Consider the following 24096-nt stretch of genomic DNA (forward strand, 5'->3'; position numbering starts at 1 on the left):
TCACCCATTCATTCTTTAATAGGGTGCTCGTTAACTTCCATGAATTTGGAGGCTTCCCAAATTTTTTTCTTGTGGTTGATTTCATGTTTCATAGTGTTGTGATGTTAAAATATGCATGGTATGATCTCAATCCTCTTATATTTTGTGACCCAGTATGTGATCTATTTTGGAGACTGTTCAATGTGCACTCAAGAAGAATGTATATTCTGCTGCTTTGGGATGAAAAGTTCTGAATATATGTCAAGTCCATGTGGTCCAGTGTATCATTCAAGGCCATTGTTTCTTTATTGATTTCCTGCCATATGACCTGTCCATTGTTGTAAGTGGAGTATTAAAGTCACCTACAATTACAGTATTATTATCAATAAGTTTGCTTAGGATTGTGATTGACATATATTTGGGCTTAAAAGTTGGGGGCATAAACATTTACAGTTATTAGCTCTTATTGATGGATAGACCCCTTAATTATGATATAAGGCCCTTCTTCATCTCTTGTAACAGTCTTTAATTTAAAGACTAGTTTGTCTGATATAAGTATGGCCATCCTGGCTTTCTTTTGACATCCATTAGCAAGACAGATTGTTTTCCATCCCCTCACCTTCAATCTGCAGGTGTCCTCAAGTCTATAATGAGTCTCTTGTAGACTGGCTGTGGGAATTTCCCAAAATAAGACAATCATGAAATTTGCTGCATTGATTGACATTTCCTTTCACAAACCATTTCTCTTTAACATGCAATGCTCTTTGATGGCATTTTACCCACAGTAGAGCTTATTTTTTCCTGCTAAACATGGAGTTTATTGGTATTGTTTGGTATAACTTTATCCCAATCCAGGCGTGTTAACAATCCTTTAAAAATCATGCTACATTACTTTGGAGGAAGATACCTCCAGCTTAACGTGTTTAGTGTCAGATAATTGTAATCTTTTAAAACATTTTTCACTGCCTCTGATTTTTAACACAGTGAGCATCAGTCTAATGTCAATGTGAATGCACATTAACCAGGTAATGGCTTTCTAAAGTGATTCCTTCACAGATAGCAAATGGCATAGTCCTGGAACTGTGTATGAGAGGCAAAAGGGAAGCTGCGCGTGCTGCCAATACTTTATGGATTATCTCCCTCTTGTAAGTAGTGTCCACTCTTTTTTTTATTAAAAATTTTTAATGTGTATTTATTTGTGACAGAGAGAGAGACAGAGCATGAGCGTGGGAGGGGTAGAGAGAGAGGGAGACACAGAATCCGAAGCAGGCTACAGGCTTTGAGCTGTTAGCACAGAGCCCGATGTGGGGCTTGAACTCACAGACCGTGAGATCATGACCTGAGCCGAAGTCAGACACCCAACCGACTGAGCCACCCAGGCACCCCAAGCAGTGTCCACTCTTTGATTAACAATTGCAAATGACCCAACTGGAGAGAACACTCAAGAGAATAAGCAAAGAGAACTGGAAAGCTATGAAAATGCAATGCCTGGCTGAGCCCTGAGGGGCATCCTAGGTTGGATGTGTTGATCACAATGACCATGATATCGTTGTACAGAGGCTGACATGGACACCAGGAAGGGGGGACATTGAAGGCAGATGAGAAATGGATGTGACTGCATCCTAGAAACCTCCCAAAACACACTTTGGGTGTTGGTGGGGTTATTTTGTGTGAAACTTGATATCAATCTGTCTCACACTGAGCTAAGGAAATAAGTATAACAGGGAGTTTTCCTGTTTCTTGATTTCTCCTATATCTGGGTTTACAGTTAGGTGGAAGACAACTTTAAAGTGAACACGGTAAGCTTCCTTATGGTGGTGGTATTCAGAAAGGAAGAATGAAAGAATAAGCTGGCCTGAAACAGTGCATGCTAACATGGTCAGGAGAACTTAGAACCCATGTGAGCCTTTTTTACCCAGGGAATGAATGTATTCCTGCTACTTTTCTCTGTTTCATAAACTTTCCTGTGGCTTTGGCTCACCACTTTTACATAAAACAATATTGCAGGAGTTGCACAGGCAAACTAATTGCACATTCAGTTTATTACCATATGCAAGTACTGTGCCAATACATTTATGTGGTAAGTAGGAGGCTGAGAATATCCCAAAAGCCCAGGCAGCCATTGGCTGCCAGGTAAGACAATCTCTCAAGGAACTCAGCAGCAATCATGCTCAGTAAGGGCCACTCACTTATTCAAGACTTCTTGATTGGATCCAATATGTGGAGGGCACCAAAGAAGTCAATCTATCCTTCTAGTTGACACTCTTCTAGTTAATACAGTTCATGATTTTCAACTTGTGTCCCCCTGTCAGATACTTTATTTAACATTAATGGTGACATTATTTTGCAGACATTCACTTAGCATCTCTTTTAGTATGTGTGATCTGAAGGCTATTATGTTTCTGGGTCAGAGAGCCTGAGTTGAGGCTCTGGGGATTCAAGAACTGGGTTCCACAGCTCGTCTTCTTCTCTGGGGCCGTAGATCAGGGCATACCATTGAAAGACAGTCCATCTTCCAACACACCTGCATGCAGGCCACTGACTTCATAGCCATTGTCGGTGGCAGAGACATCAGGTGGCAAATCCAATTTGGCGTAGGTAAGTCAGGTGGACTCACACTCCCTGGTCCAGCTCTTGTAGTAACAGGACTTGCTGGCATTGGCCCAACTCCTACCACAGTTTATGCTCCCATGCTGTGGGATGTCACAGTGCGCCCTGTGACTGGAGGGCTCAAGGCTCCAAAGGTGCTTAGCCCCTGTGGTGCATCCCAGGCCCCCAATCAGGTAGCAGTGGCTGTGACTTCAGGTTCCTGTGCCCACCTGTGCAACATTCAGGCACCCAGCTCCTCCTGCACTTGCTGCACCCCCCACAGTAGAAGTTCCTTCAAAATTGGATTCAATCCTCTCAAACATTGTCACTGCTTTATCAACTAAGTTTATTGATATTCAAAATCCTTTGTTGTCATTTAAAAATCTTTACAGCATCTTCACCAGGAATAGATTATCAAGAAACCACTTTCTTTGCTCATCCATAAGAAGCAACTCCTCATCTATTGAAGTTTTTCTTTAAAAAAAAGTTATAATTTTTTATTTATTTTTGAGAGAGAAAGACAGAGTATGAGCAGGGGAGGGGCTGAAACAGAGGGAGACACAGAATCTGAAGAAGGCTCCAGGCTCTGAGCTGTTAACACAGAGCCTGATGCAGGGCTCAAACTTGTGAACCAAGAGATCATGACCTGAGCCAAAGTCAGATGCTTAACTGACTGAGCCATACAGGTGCCCCTCATCTGTTGAAGTTTTATTGTGAAATTGCAGCAATTCAGTCACTTCCAATTATAGTTCTCTTACTATCTCCACCACATCTGCAGTTACTTCCTCCACTGAAATGTTGAACCCTTCAATGTCATCCATGAGGGTTGGAATCAACTTCTTCAAAACTCCTGTTAATGTTGATTTTATGGCCTCTTCCCATGACCAAAAATGTTCTTAATGGCATCTATAACGGTGTTTTCTTTCCAGAAAGTTTTCAATTTACTTTGCCCAGGTCCATCAGAAGAATCACTGTGTATGACAGCTATAGCATTACAAATGTAGATCTTAAAGAATAAGACTTGAAAGTTAGTATTACTCCTTGATCCAAGGGCTATAGAATGGATGTCATGTTAGCAGGCATGAAAACAACATAAATCTTATTGTACATCTCTAACATACACAGCTTTTGGGTGACCACTGGATACTGACAATGAGCAGTAGTATCTTGATAGTATTCTTTTTCTCAGTGTATGTCTCAATAGTGGGCTTAAAATACTCAGTAAACCATCTGTTTATAAAAACAGATGTGCTGTCATCCAGACTTTGTTGTTCCATTTATAGTGCACAGGCAGAGTAGATTTAGTGTAATACTGAAGACTGCCTTAGGATTTTTGGAATTGTAAATGAGCATTGGTCTCAACCTAATGGCACCAGCTACATTAGCCCATAACAAGAGTGAGCTTATCTTTTGAAGCCAAGCATTGATTTCTTCTCATCTAGCTATGCTACATGGCATCTCCTTCCAATATAAGGTTGTTTCATCTACACTGAAAATCTGTTGTTCAGTGTTGCCACCTTCACTAATTATCTTACCTAGATCTGGATGACTTGATGCAACTTCTACATCAGCGCTTGCTGCTTCACCTTCCTCTTTTCTGTTATGGCAAAGGCTTCTTTCTTTAAACCTCATGAACCAAAGAATATCCAATGGAATAAAGACAGTCTCTTCAGCAAATGGGAAAACTGGACAGTGACATGCAGAAGAATGAATCTGGAACACTTTCTTACACCATACACAAAAATAAATTCAAAATGGATGAAAGACCTAAATGTAAGACAGGATGCCATGAAAATTCTTGAGGAGAAAACAGGCAAAAACCTTTTTGACCTTGACTGTAGCAACTTCTTACTCAACACGTCTCCAGAGGCAGGGAAAACAAAAGCAAAAATGAACTACTGGGACCTCATCAAAATAAAAAGCTTCTGCACAGTGAAGGAAACAATCAGCAAAACTAAAAGGCAAGTGACAGAATGGGAGAAGATATTTGCACATGATACATCAGATAAAGGGTTAGTATACAAAATCTATAAAGATCTTATCAAACTCAACACCCAAAAAGCAAATAATCCAGTGAAGAAAGGGGCAAAAGACATGAATAGACACTTCTCCATAGAAGACATCCAGTTGGTCAACCAACACATGAAAAAATGCTCAACATCACTCATCATCAGGGAAATACAAATCAAAATCACAATGAGATACCACCTTACACCTGTCAGAATAGCTAACATGAACAACTCAGACAACAACAGATGTTGGCAAGGATGCAGAGAAAGAGGATCTCTTTTGCATTTTTGGTGGGAATGCAAGCTGGTGCAGCCACTCTGGAAAACAGTATGGAGGTTCCTCAAAAAACTAAAAATAGAACTACCCTATGACTCAGCAATTGCACTACTAGGTATTTATCCAAGGGATACAGGTGTGCTGTTTTGAAGGGACACTTGCATCCCAATGTTTATAACAGCACTAGCAACAATAGCCAAAGTATGGAAAGAGCCCAAATGTCCATCGATTTTTGAATGGATAAAGAAGATGTGGTATATATATACAATGAATATTACTTGGCAATCAAAAAGAATGAAATATTGCCATTTGCAACTACTTGGATGGAACTGGAGGGCATTATGCTAAGTGAAATTAGTCAGTCAGAGAAAGACAAAAATCATATGACTTCACTCATATGAAGACTTTAAGAGATGAAACAGATGAACATAAGGGAAGGGAAGTAAAAATAATGTAAAAACAGGGAAAGGGACAAAACATAAGAGACTCTTAAATATGGAGAACAAAATAGAGGGTTACTGGAGTGGTTGTGGGAGGGGGGATGGGCTAAATGGATAAGGAGAATTAAGGAATCTACTCCTGAAATCATTGTTACACTTTATGGTAACTAATTTCTATGTAAATTTAAAAATAAATAAATAAATAAATAAATAAAATTAAAAACAAAACAAAAAAAATCCTCATGAATGAACCTCTGATAGTTTCAAACTTTTCTTTTCACCTTCCTCGCTTCTCTCAGCCTTTATAGAATTGAAGAGAGAGTTAGGGCATTGCTCTTGATTAGGCTTTGGCTTAAGTGAATGTTGTGGCTATTCTGATCTTCTATACAAATGAATGAAACTGTCTTCATATCAGCAAGAAGGCTGTTTTGCCTTCTTATCATTCATGTATTCACTGGAGTAGCATTTTCTATTTCCTACGTTTTGTTTTGTTTTGTTTTTGCATTCAGAACATGGCTGTTTGGCACAAGAAGCCTAGCTTTCAGCCTATCTTAGCTTTCAACATGCTTTCCTCACTAAGCTTAATAATTTCTAGCTTTGATTTTAAATGAGAAATCTTCAACTCTTTCTTTCACTTAAATACTTGCAGGTTATTGTAGGGTTATTTAATTGGACTCATTTCAGTATTGCTGTGTCTCAGAGAAGAATGATGAGAGGAATAGATATGGGGGAATGGCCAGCTGATAAAGCAGTCAGAACACAACATTTATCAATTAAGCTTGCCATCTATATGAAAACTATTAATGGTGCCTCAAAACAAATACAATAGTAACATCAAAGATCACTGATCATATTTCACTGTAACAAATATGACAATAATTAAATAGTTCAAAATATCGCAAAAATTACCAAAATGTGATGCAGAGACATGAAGTGAGCAAATGCTGTTGGGAAAAATAATGATGCCAATAGAGTTGCTAAATACAGGGTTGCCACAAACCTTCTATTCATAAACAACAACAACAACAACAACAACAAAAACAACACAGTACTTGTGAAATGCAAATAAAGAGAAGCACAGTAAAATGAAGTATGCCTATAGTGGTAGTTAAGAACTTACTATTGGCATTTTGTTAATCGTTTCTCATTCCTTTGTATTCCATTTCTCCTGTTTGCTATCTTTCCTGGTGATTTTTTTGTAGTGTATACTTTGACTCCTTTCTCCTTATCTTTTGCGTATCTACTACAGATTTTGTATTTGTGAGTATCATAAAGTTTAAAACTTTGTACAGTTATAGCTGTTGATTTAATCTAATAACAAAGTAACTTTGTTTACAAAATCTCTGCACTTGGATATAGAGAAGAAGAAGATGGAGGTGTAGGAGGACGGTGGGCTCACCTCATTCTGCTGACCACTTATATTCCACCCATATCTGCCTAGAAATAACCCAGAAAACCGTCAGAAGACTAGCAGAACAGACTCTCCGGAGCCAAGCATAGACAAGAGGCCCACAGAAGAGGGTGGGAAGGGCAGAGAGGCATGTGTGCTACACGGACTGGTGGGAGGATAGCCAGGGTGGTGGAGGGGCAGCCTGCCCAGCAAGGCGGAATCCCTGAGTCTAGCTTGCAAAAGTGGAGGGGCCAGACTCCGGGAGTTCTGACAGCCAGTGGGACTTAACACCCGGAATGTTATAAGTCAACAGCCCTGCTCAGAGAGCGGGAGGGCAAGAGGACACCAGGAAAGAGAGGTGTTGAGCCCTGGAAGACAGAGATCAGCTCAGCGGGGAACAAAGGCGCTGGCCAGCACCATCTCCCTCTCCCACCCCCCAACCTAAATCCCAAAGGGAACCAGTTCCCATCACCAAATGTGCTTGCACCTTGCAAACACCCAATTCTGTGCTTCTGTGGATCCATCCCTCTGACGAGTCTACCTGCCTCCCTCCCGGTGTTGCAGGGCGCCTCCCTCAGGAGACCACTGAACACAAAGCAAGCTAAGCCTGAGCCTCCCGCCCCTGTGCACCTTGTGGATCCACTCCAGCTAATACACCAGATCCCATCAGAGCAGCAACACAAGCCTGGCAGTGTGCAAGTAGCCCAGACAGGGGCCACACCACTCCACTATGAGCCCTACCTCTGGAAGAGGGGAAGATAAGTCTAATCACACCAGTCTGATTGTGGCCCCAGCGGTGGGCAGGGGGAAGACATCAGGTCTGACTGTGGCCCCGCCCACCAACACAACTTACAGGAGACAGCACAGGGGAAGTGCCCTGCAGTTCCCCGCCACCCCAGGGATTGTCCAAAATGAAGAAATGGAAGAATTCTCCTCAAAAGAAACTCAAGGAAGTAGTGACAACTAACGAATTGATCAAAACTGAAGCAAGCAATATAACGGAACAAGAATTTAGAAAAATAGTCATAAAATTAACCGCTGGGCTTGAAAAAAGTATAGAGGACAGCAGAGAATCTATTGCTACAGAGATCAATGGACTCAGAAATAGTCATGAGGAGCTAAAAATATGCTATAAATAAGGTGCAAAATAAAATGGAGGCAACCACAGCCAGGATTGAAGAGTCAGAGGAGAGAATAGGTGAATTAGAAGATAAAATTATGGAAATAGAGGACCTGAGAAAAAGAGAGATAAAAAATATCCAGGAGTATGAGGCGAGAGTTAGAGAACTAAATGATGCTTCAAACGGAACAATATCCGTATAATAGGAATTACAGAAGAAGAAGAGACAGAGAAAGGGGTTGGAGGTGTAGCTGAACAAATCATATCTGAGAACTTCCCTGATCTGTGGAAGGAAAAAGGCATTGAATTCCAAGAGGCACAGAGAAGTCCCTTCAGACATAACTTGAATCGATCTTATGCATGACATATAGTGAAACTGGTAAAATACAAGGATAAAGAGAAAATTCTGGAAGCAGCTAGGGATAAACAGGCTCTAACATATAAAGGGATACCGATAATACTCGTGGCAGACCTATCTACTGAAACTCAGCAGGCCAGAAAGGAATGGCAGGAAATCTTCAATGTGATGAACAGAAAAAAAATATGCAGCCGAGAATCCTTTATTCAGCAAGACTGTCATTTAGAATAGAAGGAGAGATAAAGGTCTTCCCAAACAAACGAAAACTGAAGGAATTCATCACCACTAAACCAGACCTACAAGAGATCCTAAGGGGGATTCTGTGAGTGAAATATTGCAAGGACCACAAAGTACCAGGGACATCACTACAAGCATGAAACCTACAGACATCACAGTGACTCTAAACCCATATCTTTCCATAATAACACTGAATGTAAATGGACTAAATGCTCCAACTAAAAGACATGGGGTATCAGAATGGATAAAAAAAAACAAAAACAAAAACAAAAACAAGACCCATCTATTTGCTTTCCACAAAAGACTCATTTTAGACCTGAGGACACCTTCATATTGAAAGTGAGGGGATGTAAAACTATCTATCATGCTACTAGAAGTCAAAAGAAAGCTGTAGTAGCCATACTTATAACAGACAAACTAGACTTTATATTAAAGGCTATAACAAGAAATGAAGAAGGGCATTATATAATAATTACAGTGTCTATCCATCAGGAAGAGCTAAAAATTATAAATGTCTATTCGCTGAATACGGGAGCCCCCAAATATATAAAACAATCACAAACATAAGCAACCTTATTGATAAGAATCCGGTAATTGCAGCGGAATTTAATACCCTACTTACAACAATGGATAGATCATCTAGACACAGGATCAATAAAGAAACCAGGGCCCTGAATGAAACATTGGATCAGATGGACTTGACAGATATATTTTGAACTCTGTATCCCAAAGCAACAGAATATACTTTCTTCTTCAGTGCACATGGAATATTCTCCAAGATAGATCACATACTGGGTCACAAAACAGCCCTTCATATGTATAAAAGAATTGGGATCATACCATGCACACTTTCAGACCACAATGCTATGAAGCTTGAAATCAACCACAGGAAAAAGTCTGGAAAACCTCCAAAAGCATGGAGGTTAAAGAATACACTGCAAAAGAATGAATGGGTCAACAAGGCAATTAGAGAAGAAATTTAAAAATATACAGAAACAAATGAAAATGAAAATACAACAATGCAAACATTTTCGATGCAGCAAAGGCAGTCTTAAGCGGAAAATACATTGCTATCCAGTCTTATCTCCAGAAGCAAGAAAAATCCTGCATACAAATGTAACAGCACACCTAAAGGAACTAGAAGCAGAAGAACAAAGACACCCCAAACCCAGCAGAAGAAGAGAAATAATAAAGATCAGAGTAGAAATTTAAAATATAGAATTTAAAAAAAAAAACAGTACAGCAGATCAATGAAACCAAGAGTTGGTTTTTTGAAAAAATATACAAAATTGATAAACCTCTAGCCAGGCTTCTCAAAAAGAAAAGGGAGATTACCCAAATAGGTAAAATCATGAATGAAAGTGGAATTATTACAACCAATCCCTCGGAAATGCAAGCAATTATCAGGGATTACTATGAAAAATTATATGCCAACAAACTGGACAACCTGGAAGAAGTGGACAAATTCCTAAGCACCCACACATTTCCAAAACTCAAACAGGAAGAAATAGAAAACCTGAACAGACCCATAACCAGCGAAGAAATTGAATCAGCTATCAAAAATCTCCTATCAAATAAGAGTCCAGGACCAGATGGCTTCCCAGGGGAATTCTACCAGACATTTAAAGCAGAGATAATCCTTGTCCTTCTCAAGCTGTTCCACAAAATAGAAAAGGAAGGAAAACTTCCAGACTCATTCTATGAAGCCAGCATTACTTTGATTCTGAAACCAGACAGAGACCCAGCAACAACAACAACAAAAAAACACAAATACAGGCCAATATCCCTGATGAATATGGATGCATAAATTCTCAACAAGACACTAGCAATTCGAATTCAACAGCATATAAAAAGAATTATTCACCATGATCAAGTGGGATTCAGTCCTGGGATGCAGGGCTGGTTCAACATTCACAAAAAAATCAATGTGATATATGACATTAATAAAAGGAAATAAAGGAACCATATGATCCTGTCAATTGATGCAGAAAAATCATTGGACAAAATTCAGCATCCTTTCTTAATAAAAACCCTCGAGAAAGTCAGGAGAGAAGGAACATACTTAAACATCATAAAAGCCATTTATGAAAAGCCCACAGCTAATATGATCCTCAATGGGGAAAAACTGAGAGCTTTCCCCCTGAGATCAGGAAAACGATACGGATGTCCACTCTCACCACTGGTGTTTAACATAGTGTTGGAAGTTCTAGCATCAGCAATCAGACAACAAAAGGAAATCAATGGCATCAACATTGGCAAAATGAAGTAAAGCTTTCACTTTTTGCAGATGACATGATATTATACATGGAACCCGAAAAACTCCACCAAAAATCTGCTACAACTGATACATGAATTCAACAAAGTCTCAGGATACAAAATCAATGTACAGAAATCAGTTGCATTTTTATACACTAATAATGAAGCAACAGAAAGACAAATAAAGAAACCGACCCATTCACAATTGCACCAAGAATCATACAATATCTAGGAATAAACCTAACCAAGATGTAAAAGATCTGTATGCTGAAAACTATAGAAAGCTTATGAAGGAAACTGAAGAAGATATAAAAAATGGAAAAACATATTCCATGCTCATAGATTGGAAGAGTAAATATTGTTAAAATGTCAATACTACCCAAAGCTATCTACACATTCAATGCAATCCCAATCAAAATTGCACCAGCATTCTTCTCAAAGCTAGAACAAGCAATCCTAATATTTGTATGGAACCACAAAAGACCCCGAATAGCCAAAGTAATTTTGTAGAAGAAGACCAAAGCAGGAAGCATCACAATCCCAGACTTTAGCCTCTACTACAAAGCTGTAATCATGAAGACAACATGGTATTGGCACAAAAACAGAAACATATACCAATGGAATAGAATAGGGACTCTAGAATTGGACCGACAAAAGTCTGGCCAACTTATCTTTGACAAAGCAGGAGACAATATCCAATGGAAAAGAGAAGTCTCTTTAACAAATGGTGCTGGGAGAACTGGACAGCAACATGAAGAAGGATGAAACTAGACCCCTTTTTTACACCACTCACAAAACTAAACCTAACATTGATAAAGACCTGATTGTGAGACAGTAAACCATCAAAACCCTAGAGGAGAAAGCAGGAAAAAACCTCTCTGACCTCAGCCGCAGCAATTTCTTACTTGACACATCCCCAAAGGCAAGGGAATTAAAAGCAAAAATGAACTATTAGGACCTCATGAAGATAAAAAGCTTCTGCACTGGAAAGAAAACAATCAACAAAACTAAAAGGCATCCAACAGAATGGGAAAAGATATTTGCAATTGATATATTGGACAAAGGGCTGGTATCCAAAATCTATCAAGAACTCATCAAACTCCACACCAAAAAACAAATAATCCAGTGAAGAAATGGGCAGAAGACATGAATAGACACTTCTCTAAAGAAGACATCCAGATGGCCAACAGGTACATGAAAAGATGCTCAAGGTCGCGCCTCATCAGGGAAATACAAATCAAAACCACACTGAAATACCACCTCACGCCAGTCAGAGTGGCTCAAATGAACAAATCAGGAAACTATAGATGCTGGCGAGGATGTGGAGAAATGGGAACCCTCTTGCACTGTTGGTGGGAATGCAAACTGGTGCAGCCTCTCTGGAAAACAGTGCAGGGGTTCCTAAAGAAATTAAAAATAGATCTACCCTATGACCCAGTAATAGCACTGCTAGTAATTTACCCAAGGGATACAGGAGTACTGATGCATAGGGGCATTTGTACCCCAATGTTTATAGCAGCACTCTCAACAATAGCCAAATTATGGAAAGAGCCTAAATGTTCATCAACGGATGAATGGATACAGAAATTGTGGTTTATATACACAATGGAATACTAGGCAGCAATGAGAAAGAATGAAATATGGCCTTTTGTAGCAACGTGGATGGAACTGGAGAGTGTGATGCTAAGTGAAATAAGCCATACAGAGAAAAACAGATACCATATGGTTTCACTCTTATGTGGATCCTGAGAAACTTAACAGAAGACCATGGAGGAGGGGAAGGGAAAAAAAAGTTTAGAGAGGGAGGGAGCCAAAACATAAGAGACTCTTAAAAACTGAGAACAAACTGAGTGTTGATGGGGGGTAGGAGGGAGGGGAAAGTGGGTGATGGGCATTGAGTAGGGCACCTGTTGGAATGAGCACTGGGTGTTGTATGGAAACCAATTTGACAATAAATTTCATATTAAAAAACAACAACAACAAACCAAAATCTCTGCACTTGACTACAGTTCAACTTCTTCTCCCTCTACATTTTATGTTATTGATGTCATACTTTATATCTTTTTAAATTTTGTATTTAGTAAAAATTACTAGAGCTCTATTCATTTTTAATACTTCTGTATTTTAACTTTTGTACTAGAGTTAAAAGTGATATACACGTTAAGGAAAATGTCAGAGAAAGACAAATACCATATGACTTCACTCGTGTGGAATTTAAGAAACAAAACAAGCAAAGGGAAAAAATTTAGAGACAGACAAATCAAGAAACATACTCTTAATTATAGAGAACAAACTGATGTTTACCAGAAGGGAATGGGGGATGGGTTAAATAGGTGATGGGGGTTAGGGATTGCACTTGTCACGATGAGCATGGAGTGATGTATGGAAGTATGGAATTACTATACTGTACATCAGAAACTAACATAACGCTGTATGTTAGCTAACTGGAAATAAAATAAAAACTTTTAAAAAGTGATTTACCCATCAGTATTATAGTATTAGAGTATTCTCAATCTGACTATATCTTCACTAATGAGTTTTATACTTTCATGTTTTCTTCTTGTTAGTGTTCACTTGTCTCAACTTGAATAATCTTTTTTTTAGCATTTCTTATAAATTAGGTCTAGTGGTGATGAACTCCCTTAACTTTTGTTTTTTTCTGGAAAAGTTTTCTCTCTCCTTCATTTCTGAAGGATTGTTTTGTCTGGTATATTATTCTTGGTTGGCAGGTTTTTAAAACTTCCTTTCAGTACTTTAAATATATCATCCCACTGTCTCCTGGCCTGCAAAGTTTGTGCTGAACAATTGCTCATATTATTATGGGAGTTTGTTTTTTATTTACTTATTTTTATTTCTATTTTTTTTTTTTAGAGAGAGGGAGAGAGACAGAGAGAGAGAGAGCAGGGGAGGGGTAGAGGGAGTGGGAGAGAGAATCTCAAGCGGACTCAACACTCAGTGCAGAGCCCAACATTGGGCTCAATCTCACGACTGTGAGATCATGACCTTAGCTAAAATGAAGAATCAGACACTTAACTGACTAAGCCACCCAGGCGCCCATGGGAGTTTCTTTATATGTGATGACTCATTTTTCTCTTGCAGTGTTCAAAGTTCTCTGTCTTGGAATTTTGAGAATTTTATTATAATCTATCTTGGTGAAAAATATGCTTAATCTATTTGGGTTTATTTGGGCTTTGATGATCTGGATGTTCATGTCCCTCTCTTATTTACAAAGTTTCTCTCATTATTTCTTTAAATAAGCTTTCTCTACACTTCTTTCTTTGCTCCTTCCAGGACTCCCATGATACATATATTCGTTTGTTAGACAATGTTCTATAAGTCTCAAGTTTTTTTTCACTTTTTTTCAATTATTTTTCTTTTTGTTCCTTGACTGGGTAATTTCAAGCGACCCATCTTTGAGCTCGATGATCCTTTCTTCTTCTTAGTGATAAAGCACTCTATTCAGTGCACTCATTTTTCAGCTCCAGGTTTTCCGTTTGTTTTTTTTTCCCCTACAGTTTCTATCACTTTCTTGAACTTCTTGTGTATTGTTTTCTTGATTTTATTTAGTGGTCAATCTGCATTGTCTTTTAGTTCACTAGGCATCTTACAGACAATTATTTGGAATTCTTTGTCTGACAGTTAATAGATCTCTACTTCTTTTGGGTGAGTTTCTGATGCTTTATTTTGCTCTTTTATTGGTGTCATTTCCCCTGGATATTCCTGATTCTTGTGTCTTGTGGTCTTGTGTTGGTGGTTGTCTATTTGAAGACATAGGCACATCTCCCTGTCATTACAGATGATTGGAAAGGAAAACCCTTTAGAGTCAGAGCAAACAGAGATTTTGGGTGGCCCAGCTGATGGGCTACACAGGTGGGATCAGTGCTGGAGTCCTTGGGTAGGCTGGTCTGGTGCCTGGATCAGTTGGCCAAACTTTCAGCCTGGATCTTCAGGGGCAAGCTTGCAGTCTGGGACCAGGGGGCTGGTCTGGCACTGGGGCAGACCTGTAGTGTGGATCTACAGGAGGCCTGCCTGGAGGCTGGGTCTGTGGTTGCATTCTGTAGGGTAGGGCTGCAGGGGCCATGCTGGGGCCACAGGGACATCCTGGTGCTGTGTTAGTCCTGAAGCTTGGGGTTGCAAGTAATAGCTGGGGCAGGACTAGAGCCTAGGTCTGTGGGCGCCACCCTGGAGATGGATCAATGGAAGATGGGTAATTGGGTTCACTGGGGTGGGTCTGCTGCTGGGGTTGTGAAGTCAGGTGTTCACTTTATTCTCCTTCACCCATGCAGAGGATGGCTATCTCTCTCTGTACTGTGCTGTGTGCGCTTGGGAGAGGGGTGATATGTCTAATATTAAAATGTCCTCCCTACCCTCTGCAATGCACTATTTCTTATTTCTGTGCTCCCCTCAGGTGTTGTAATCTCTCAGCTGGATTGTATAGTTCTTATGAAGGGATTTTCATGCATGAAAGTTTGCTCAAATTAATTTCACCATGGGGAAACAGCAAAGAAAACTCCTATTCAGTCAACTTGCTGAGATCACTCCTCCATGGAAACTAAACTTGAATTTAAAATCTGAGAGTATTCATGGGTGCTTGGCTAGTTTAGTCGGTTAAGCATACGACTTCAGTTTAGGTCCTGATCTCAACATTTATGAGTTCAAGCCCCGCATCACGTTCTCTACTGTCAGCGCAGAGCCTGCTTCAGTTCTGTCTTCCTTTTTCACTGCCCCTTGCCCACTCTCTCTCTCTCAAAAATAAAAATAAAACATTTTTTAAAAAATGTCAGAACATTCAGAACACACATTGTTTACCCATTTCAATGCACTGAGGTACATATCTTAGAACATTTTGGATCTTCCACTGTCCTCCTTAGGGATCATGGTATCTGGCTTTACATGTTCATCTCTGTCCTATCCACTAACGATTTCTCAGTGGCACAAATTTTGCAAACCTTGCTTTGCCTGGCTCAGGTACTAGAAAAAGTCTATATTTATATTGAGAAATATGGCTCCACTTCTGCTCTTCGATATACTTTTTGTGTCTAATCACTATTAAGAAGCTAAGGGTGTACCTCAGTACCGACCTTCACTTTCATCCACAGAAGAAGTATAAAAAACTGTTCTTTCTCGCAACAAGCGCTTTGAAATTGTGATTGGTTTGTGCCTTCTTGCTGTCACTCGAGGTGGAGGCACTGGAGGTGTAGCACTTTCTTCAGGTGGACCTGAATAGATCTGTAAAAGGAGGACATTTTCAGGAAACAATTAGAAAGACTGAATTTTTGTCTCCCTAATGCTAACTAGCAATTGATGCTCACTAGCATTACATCTAGAGTCCGCCATAGCAATTCTAATATGACTAAAGGAATTGGGGGGGGGGATTTTTAAGAATCACTCTAGGTACCAGCAAGTGTTTAGAGGCCTTCCTTCCTGTTTACCACATAGGACCTGGCACTTTACAATGTGGAGGAAACAATGCAGACAAGAACTGCAATATCAGTCCTGGATTTTTCACTTACTTCCTGAAAAACCGTAGGCAAATTACATCCAATCTCTAAGCTTTAGATTCCTTATCTGTAACATGGGAAGACCACCTACCTCACAGTGTGACAAAAATAAGGTGAAAAGGGCAGTCAAGGTACATTGTATGGGTAGGGGTAGGTTGTGGAGGGTTACTAAATGCACCAAATATTTCGGAAAGGATACCAAATAAACTGGTTAAAGTGTTTGCTTCAAGACAGGAATAATGAATGGCTGAGGAAAGGATGGAGGAAACCTATTTCTCACTCCTATATCATTTTGATCTTTTAAAATTTCATACCATGTATGCACTACTGTTCAAAAAGGAAAGGGGAAAACCAAAATGTCTTATATGATATAAAAAGTGCTGAACAAAAGAAGAGAAGCTATGATTACATTTTTATATAGTGTCTCATATGTATTTGAGAATCTTTCTTGTCTCTGAGGAGACTGAGCTTTTGGCCAGAGTGGACCCACTTTGGGAGGACACACGTGTGGTGAGGGAAGAAGGGGACCATTGAATAATGCAATAATGAAATCAACCCCAATGATTAGTGCAAAGAGAAATGTCAGAGCCCGACATTTCATCAGGCTGCATAGTCACAGAAATTAAATGATTGGGAACACAAACGCTGTGTAAAAGCTGGACAATGATAGAAAGCAGTGCAAGCACAATCAAAGGCACTACATGTCTCAACATTTCATGACATAGGAAAGAGAGAATATGGCATAGTAGCAAGCAGAGGAGTTTTGAGGCCATACAGTTTCACAATGATTAGTAATAATATTTTAAATAGCTACAATTTTGTGAGCATAGGTTTAGGTACTGTAGAGTTTCTTAAGAATATTCTTTGCTAGACCTATCCACAGAAACTTGGCAGGCCAGAAAGGAGTGGCAGGATATACTCAATGTGCTGAATCAGAAAAATATGCAGTCAAGAATTCTTCATCCAGCAAGGCTGTCATTCAAAATAGAAGGAGAGATTAAAAGTTTCCCAGACGAACAAAAATTAAAGGAGTTCATGACCATTAAACAAGCCCTGGAAGAAATTTTCAGGGGGACTCTCTGAGGGGGAAAAGATGAAAATAAATAAATAAATACCAAAAGCAACAAAAACTAGAAAGGACCAGAGAACAACACCAGAAATTCCAACTCTGCAAGCAATATAATGGAAATGAATCCATATCTTTCAGTACTCACTCTAAATGTCAATGGTCCAATCAAAAGACATAGGGTAACAGGATGGATAAGAAAACAAGATCCATCTGTATGTTGTTTATAAGAGACCCACTTTAGACCTAAAGGCACCTTCAGATTGAAAATAAGGGGATGGAGAACCATCTATCATGCTAATGGTCAACAAAAGAAAGCCGGAGTAGCCATACTTATAACAATATAGACTTTAAAATAAAGACTGCATCAAGAGATGCATAAGGGCATTACATCATAATCAAGGGTTCTATCCACCAAGAAGACCTAGCAATTGTAAACATTTATGCTCCAAATGTGGTAGCACCCAAATATATAAATCACTTAATCACAAACATAAAGAAACTTATTGATAATAATGCCATAATAGTAGGGGGACATCAACATCCCACTTACAGCAATGGATGGATCATCTAATCAGAAAATCAACAAGGAAAAAATGGCTTTGAATGACACACTGGACCAGATGGGCTTAACAGATATATTCAGAACATTTTATCCTAAAGCAGTGGAATATACATTCTTCTACAGTGCAATGGAACGTTTTCCAGAATAGACCAAATACTGGGACACAAAGCAGCCTTCAACAAGTACAAAAAGATCGAGATCATACTGTGCATGTTTTCAGACCACAATGCTATGAAACTCGAAATCAACCACAAGAAAAAATTTGGAAAGGCGACAAATATTTGAAGACTAAAGAACATCCTACTAAAGAATGAATGGGCTAACAAAGGAGTTAAAGAGGAAAGGAAAAGTACATGGAAGCCAGTGAAAATGATAACACCAGAGCCCAAAACCTCTAGGACACAGCAAACGCAGTCATAAGAGGGAAGTATATAGCACTCCAGGCCTTCCTAAAGAAGGAAGAAAGATCTCCGGTACACAACCTAACCTTACACCTTAAAGAGCTGGAAAAAGAACAGCAAATAACACCCAAAACCAGCAGAAGACAGGAAATAATAAAGATTAGAGCAGAAATTAATGCTATTGAAACAAACAAACAAACAAAAAAACAGTAGAACATATCAATGAAATGAGAAGCTGGTTCTTTGAAAGAATTAACAAAATTGATAAACCACTAGCCAGTTTTATCAAAAAGAAAAAGGAAAGGACCCAAATAAATAAAATGAGGAAGGAAAGAGGAGAGATAACAACCAACACAACAGAAATAAAAATGATAATAAGAGAATATTATGAGCATTGATACACCAATAAAATGGTCAATCTGGAAGAAATGGACAAATTCCTAGAAACATATAAACTACAAAAACTGAAACAGGAAGAAATAGAAGATTTGAATAGATCCATAACCTGTAAAAAAATAGAATTAGTAACAAAAATCTCCCAAAAAACATGAATCCAGGGCCATATGGCTTTCCAGGGGAATTGTACCAAACATTTAAGGAAGAGTGAATACCTATTCTCTTGAAGCTGTTCCAAAAAGTAGAAATGGAAGGAAAACTGCTAAACTCTTTCTATGAAGCCAGCATTACCTTGATGCCCAAACCAGACAAAGACCCCACTAAAAAGGAGAACTATAGATCAATTTCCCTGACGAACATGGATCCAAAAATCCTCAACAAGATAATAGCCAACTGGAACCAACAATACATTAAAAAATTATTCACCACGACCAAGTGGGATTTATACCTGGGATGCAGTGCTGCTTCAATACCTGCAAAACAATCAATGTGATTCATCACATCAATAAAAGAAAGGACAAGAACCATATGATCCTCTCAATAGATGCAGAGAAAGCATTTGACAAAATACAGCATCATTTCTTGATAAAATCCCTCAAGAATGTAGGAATATAAGGATCATACTTCAAGATCATAAAAGCCATATATGAAAGACCCACTGCTAATATCATCCTCAATGGGGAAAAGGTGAGAGCTATTCCCCAAAGGTCAGGAACAAGACAAGGATGTCCACTCTCACCACTGTTATTCAACATAGTATTGTGGAAGTCTTAGTCTCAGCCATCAGATAACACAAAGGAATAAAAGACATCCAAATTGGCCAGGAGGTGGTCAAACTTACACTCTTTGCAGATGACATGATACCCTACATGAAAAATCCAAAAGATTCCACCAAAAAACTGCTAGAACTGATTCATGAATCGGCAAAGTTGCAGGATATAAAGTGAATGCACAGTGATCAGTTGCATTCCTATACACCAACAATGAAGCAACAGAATGTGAAATCAAGGAATCGATCCCACTTACAATTACACTGAAAACCATAAAATACCTAGGAATAAATCTAACCAAAGAGGTGAAAAACCAATGTGCTGAAAACTATAGAAAGTTTATGAAAGAAATTGAAGAAGACACAAAAAAATGAAAAAGTATTCCATGCTCAAGATTGGAAGAACAAATAATGTTAAAATGTCAATACTACCCAAAGCATTCTACATATTCAATGCAATCCCTATCAAAATAACACCAATATTCTTCACAGAGCTACAAAAAACAATCCTAAAATTTGTATGGAACCGGAAAAGACCCAGGATAGCCAAATCAATCTTGAAAAAAACCAAAGCAGGAGGCATCAGACTTCAAGCTATTTTACAAAGCTATAATCATCAAGACAGTATGGCACTGGTACAAAAGCAGACACTCAGATCAATGGAACAGTATAGAGAACCCAGAAATGGACCCACAAGCATATGGCCAACTAATCTTTGACAAAGCAGGAAAGAATATCCCATGGAATAAAGACAGTCTCTTCAGCAAATGGTGCTGGGAAAACTGGACGGTGACATGCAGAAACATGAACTTGGACCACTTTCTTACACCATACACAAAAATAAACTCAAAATGCATGAAAGACCTAAATGTAAGACAGGAAGCCATGAAACTTCTTGAGCAGAAAGCATGCAAAAACCTTTTTGATCTTGGCCGCAGCAACTTCTTACTCAACACGTCTCCAGAGGCAAGGGAAACAAAAGCAAAAATGAACTATTGGGACCTCATCAAAATAAAAACTTCTGCACAGTGAAGGAAACAATCAGCAAAACTAAAAGGCAACTGACAGAATGGGAGAAGATATTTGCACATGACACATCAGATAAATTGTTAGTATCCAAAATCTATAAAGAACTTATCAAACTCAACACCCAAAAAACAAATAATCCAGTGAAGAAATGGGCAAAAGACATGAATAGACACTTCTCCAAAGAAGACATCCAGATGGCTGACAGACACATGAAAAAATGCTCAACATCACTCATCATCAGGAAAATACAAATCAAAACCACAATGAGATACCACTTCACATCTGTCAGAATGGCTAACGTTAACAACGCAGGCAACAATGTTAATGTTGGTGATGGATACGGAGAAAGAGGATCTCTTTTGCACTGATGGTGGGAATGCAAACTGGTGCATCCACTCTGGAAAACAGTGTGGAGGTTCCTCAAAAAATTGAAAATAGAACTACCCTACGACCTAGCAATTGCACTACTAGGAATTTATCCAAGTGATACAGGTGTGCTGTTTAGAAGGGACACTTGCACCCCAATGTTTATAGCAGCACTATCAACAATAGCCAAAGTATGGAAAGAGCCCAAATGTCCACCGATGGACGAGTGGATAAAGATGTGGTATGTTTGTATGTTTTTATGTGTACACACATGCATACATACATACATACATACATACAACACAGTGTTACTTGGCATTTAAAAAGAATGAAATCTTGCCATTTGCATCTACGTGGATGGAACTGGATGGTATTATGCTAAGCAAAATTAGTCAATCAGGGAAAGACAAATATCATATGACAGTACTCATATGAGGACTTTAAGATACAGAACAGATGAACACAAGGGAACGGAAGCAAAAATAATATAAAAACAGGGAGGGGGACAAAACATAAGAGACTCTTAAATATGGAGAACAAACAGAGGGTTCCTGGAGGAGTTGTGGGAAGGGGTATGGGTTGAATGGGTAAGGGCCATAAAGGAATCTGCTCCTGAAATCACTGTTGCTAACTATTTTGCATGTAAATTAAAAATAAATAAAAATTAAAAGAATATTCCTTGCTATTTATTACACACCAGGGTCTTTGCACTGAGTGTTTAATCTACCTGGTGTGTTCTTCCTCCAGATATCCGTATAGCTTGCTCTCTTGAATTCAGTAGGTTATGATAAAATATATTCCTCTCAGTGAGTCCCTCTATGTGAATGTATCTAAAATTTTGACACACCTCCCTGTATGCAGTGCCTCCTATCCCCCTTCCTTGTTTAAGTTTTTTTCTCCCTAGCATTTCTTATTACTTTCTATCAAGATAAATTGTAGTTATTTATTTTTTGTTGTCTGCTGCTGTAATCTATTGTAAGCTATTTGGAAGTATATTATCATGTTCATTGCTATATCTCCAGCAACTAGAACACTGAGTGAAATTGCTGACTGACTGAAATTCAAACACTGACTGAAATTCAAAAGAAAAACCCATTTAAAACAGCGATATAAAAGGCCAGACTGTCCTCTGAAAAGACATAACAGCTACTTCCATTTCCAGCCAAAATAGGACAAGAGGTATTAGGTTTACATCCTCAGCCAGGAATAATTTAAAAACTAGAAAAAATACATGTAACAATGTTATGTGCCTTTTTCAAGGCATTAGAAATCTGGCAATGAAAGTCAGTGATCCGTGAGAGACAGTAAAAAGAAAAGACAGTGATCCATGAGAGAGAGTAAAAAAAAAAAAAATGATCCCCATATTTCCAGCTTACAGCCTGGAGAAAGTCTGAAAGTCATAATATATGGAGGGAAACTCGGGGGGTGGGCATCAGTCTGCTTAAGTTGAGGACAGTGGGTTGCAGGTATGGAGAGAAGAAGAAAGTGAATTTTCCAGGCAAAATATCAGAGAGGAGGTAGCTGCACAAAGAGCTCTAGAGAGCTGCAGGGATCTTCTTTAAGACTTTAGCTGAGTACTAGTCAATACTTATGTGTGAGGCAAGAACCACAGAACTGAATTAGAAGGACTAATTACCTAAGATCACACAGTGCCTTCAAGAGTTCCTGTTCTCACCACTCACACTGGAAAATCAAATAATTAAGTGCTGTGGTTGGTGAGCACTGCAGATGTGGAGCATGCAGGGAGGTAACCAACTCCAGCAGCACAAAGGCTGGGTGGCAGCTTGGGTGCCATTTTTCTTTTGTCTTAAAGTAGGTGTTAATCAACATAAAATTCCCTCTTAAAACTGCTTTTGCTGCATCTCATAAGTTTTGATACAGTTTTTTCACTGTAATTTGTTTCAAGATATGTTTTAATTTCCCTTTTGATGTCTTCCTTTGACCCCTTGGTTGTTCAGGAATGTGTTTGTTTAATTACCACATATTTGTGAATTTCCAATTTTCCTCGTGTTATTGATTCCTACTTTCATATAATTCTAGTCAGAAAGGATACTTGATATAATTTCAGTTTTCATACATTTGTTAAGGATTGTTTTGTGACCTAGTATATCATCTATGCTTTGAGAAAGCTCCATATGTATTTGAGAAGGTGTGTTCTGTTGCTGTTGGATGCAATGTTCTATAAACGTCTGTTAGGTTCATTTGGTCTAAGGTATAGTTCAAGTCCAATATTTATTTATTAATTTTCTGTCTGGATGATCTATATGCATTGTTAAATGTGGCGTATTAAAAGTTCCCTACTATTTTTTTTTCTATTTCTCCCTTCAGATCTCTTAGTATTTACTTAATATATTTCAGTGCTCTAATGTTGGGTGCATAATATTGATAATGGTTATATCCTCTTGGATACTAGACCACCCTATTATTATATAATGATCTTCTCTGTCTCTTGTTACAGTCTTTGGCTTAGAGTTAACCTTGTCTCATATAAGTATAGCTATCCTTGCTCGCTTTTAGTTTCCATTTGCATGGTATCATCTTTTTCCATCCCTTCACTTTGAGCTTATGTGTTCCCTTAAAGCTGAAGGGAGTCCCTTTTAGGCAGCGTATTGCTGGGTCTTATTTTTAATCCATTCAGCACTCTATGCTTTTTGATTGAAAATTTTAATCCATCTACATACTTGTTGATAGGTAAAGATTTACTAATTATCTCTTTATAATTGTTTTCTGGCTCATTTGTAATTCTGCTGTTCCTTTCTTCTTCTCTTGCTATCTTTGAGTGAACTGATCATTTTCTGTACGGGTATGTTTTGATACCTTGCACTTTATCCTTTGTGTATCTACTTTAGGTTTTTGTTTTGTGGTTACCACGAAGCTTCCATAAACAAAAATATCAATGTAACAATCTCTTTTAAGCTGATAACAACTTATCTTTGATCACATACAAAACCTCTACAATTTTACATCTCCCTATATTTTGTTTTTGATGTCACAATTTACCTCTCTTTATATTGTGTACCTATTAATAAATTATTGTAGCTGAAATTATTTTAACACTTGTGTCCTTTAACTTTTGTATTAGAGTTACATGGTTAACACACCACCATATTACAGAATCCGAACATACCTAATTTGAGTATATACTTACCATTACCAGTAGATTTTATATTTTAATATATTTTTATATTACTAGTGTCCTTTCATTTCAGCTTGAGGAATTCCTTTCAGTATTTACTGTAAAGTAGATCTAGAGTTGATAAACTCCCTTAGCTTTTGTTTTTTGTTTTTTTGTTTTTTGTTTTTTTTTGTAAAGTTTTTATCCTTCATTTCTGAAAGATGACTTTTAAG

General features: G+C 38.4%; 1 protein-coding gene across 1 annotated transcript in view; it reads right to left on the minus strand.

Moving 5' to 3' along the window:
- Positions 1–24096, minus strand: part of OPHN1 (oligophrenin 1) — a 530949-nt gene that overhangs the window by 58180 nt on the left and 448673 nt on the right. The window contains exon 20 of the mRNA XM_049643254.1: positions 15737–15884. Coding sequence (XP_049499211.1) covers positions 15737–15884 — 148 coding nt within the window. The remainder of the gene's footprint in view (positions 1–15736; positions 15885–24096) is intronic.

Source organism: Panthera uncia, chromosome X, assembly GCF_023721935.1.
Source record: "Panthera uncia isolate 11264 chromosome X, Puncia_PCG_1.0, whole genome shotgun sequence".
NCBI classification, from domain to species: domain Eukaryota; kingdom Metazoa; phylum Chordata; class Mammalia; order Carnivora; family Felidae; genus Panthera; species Panthera uncia.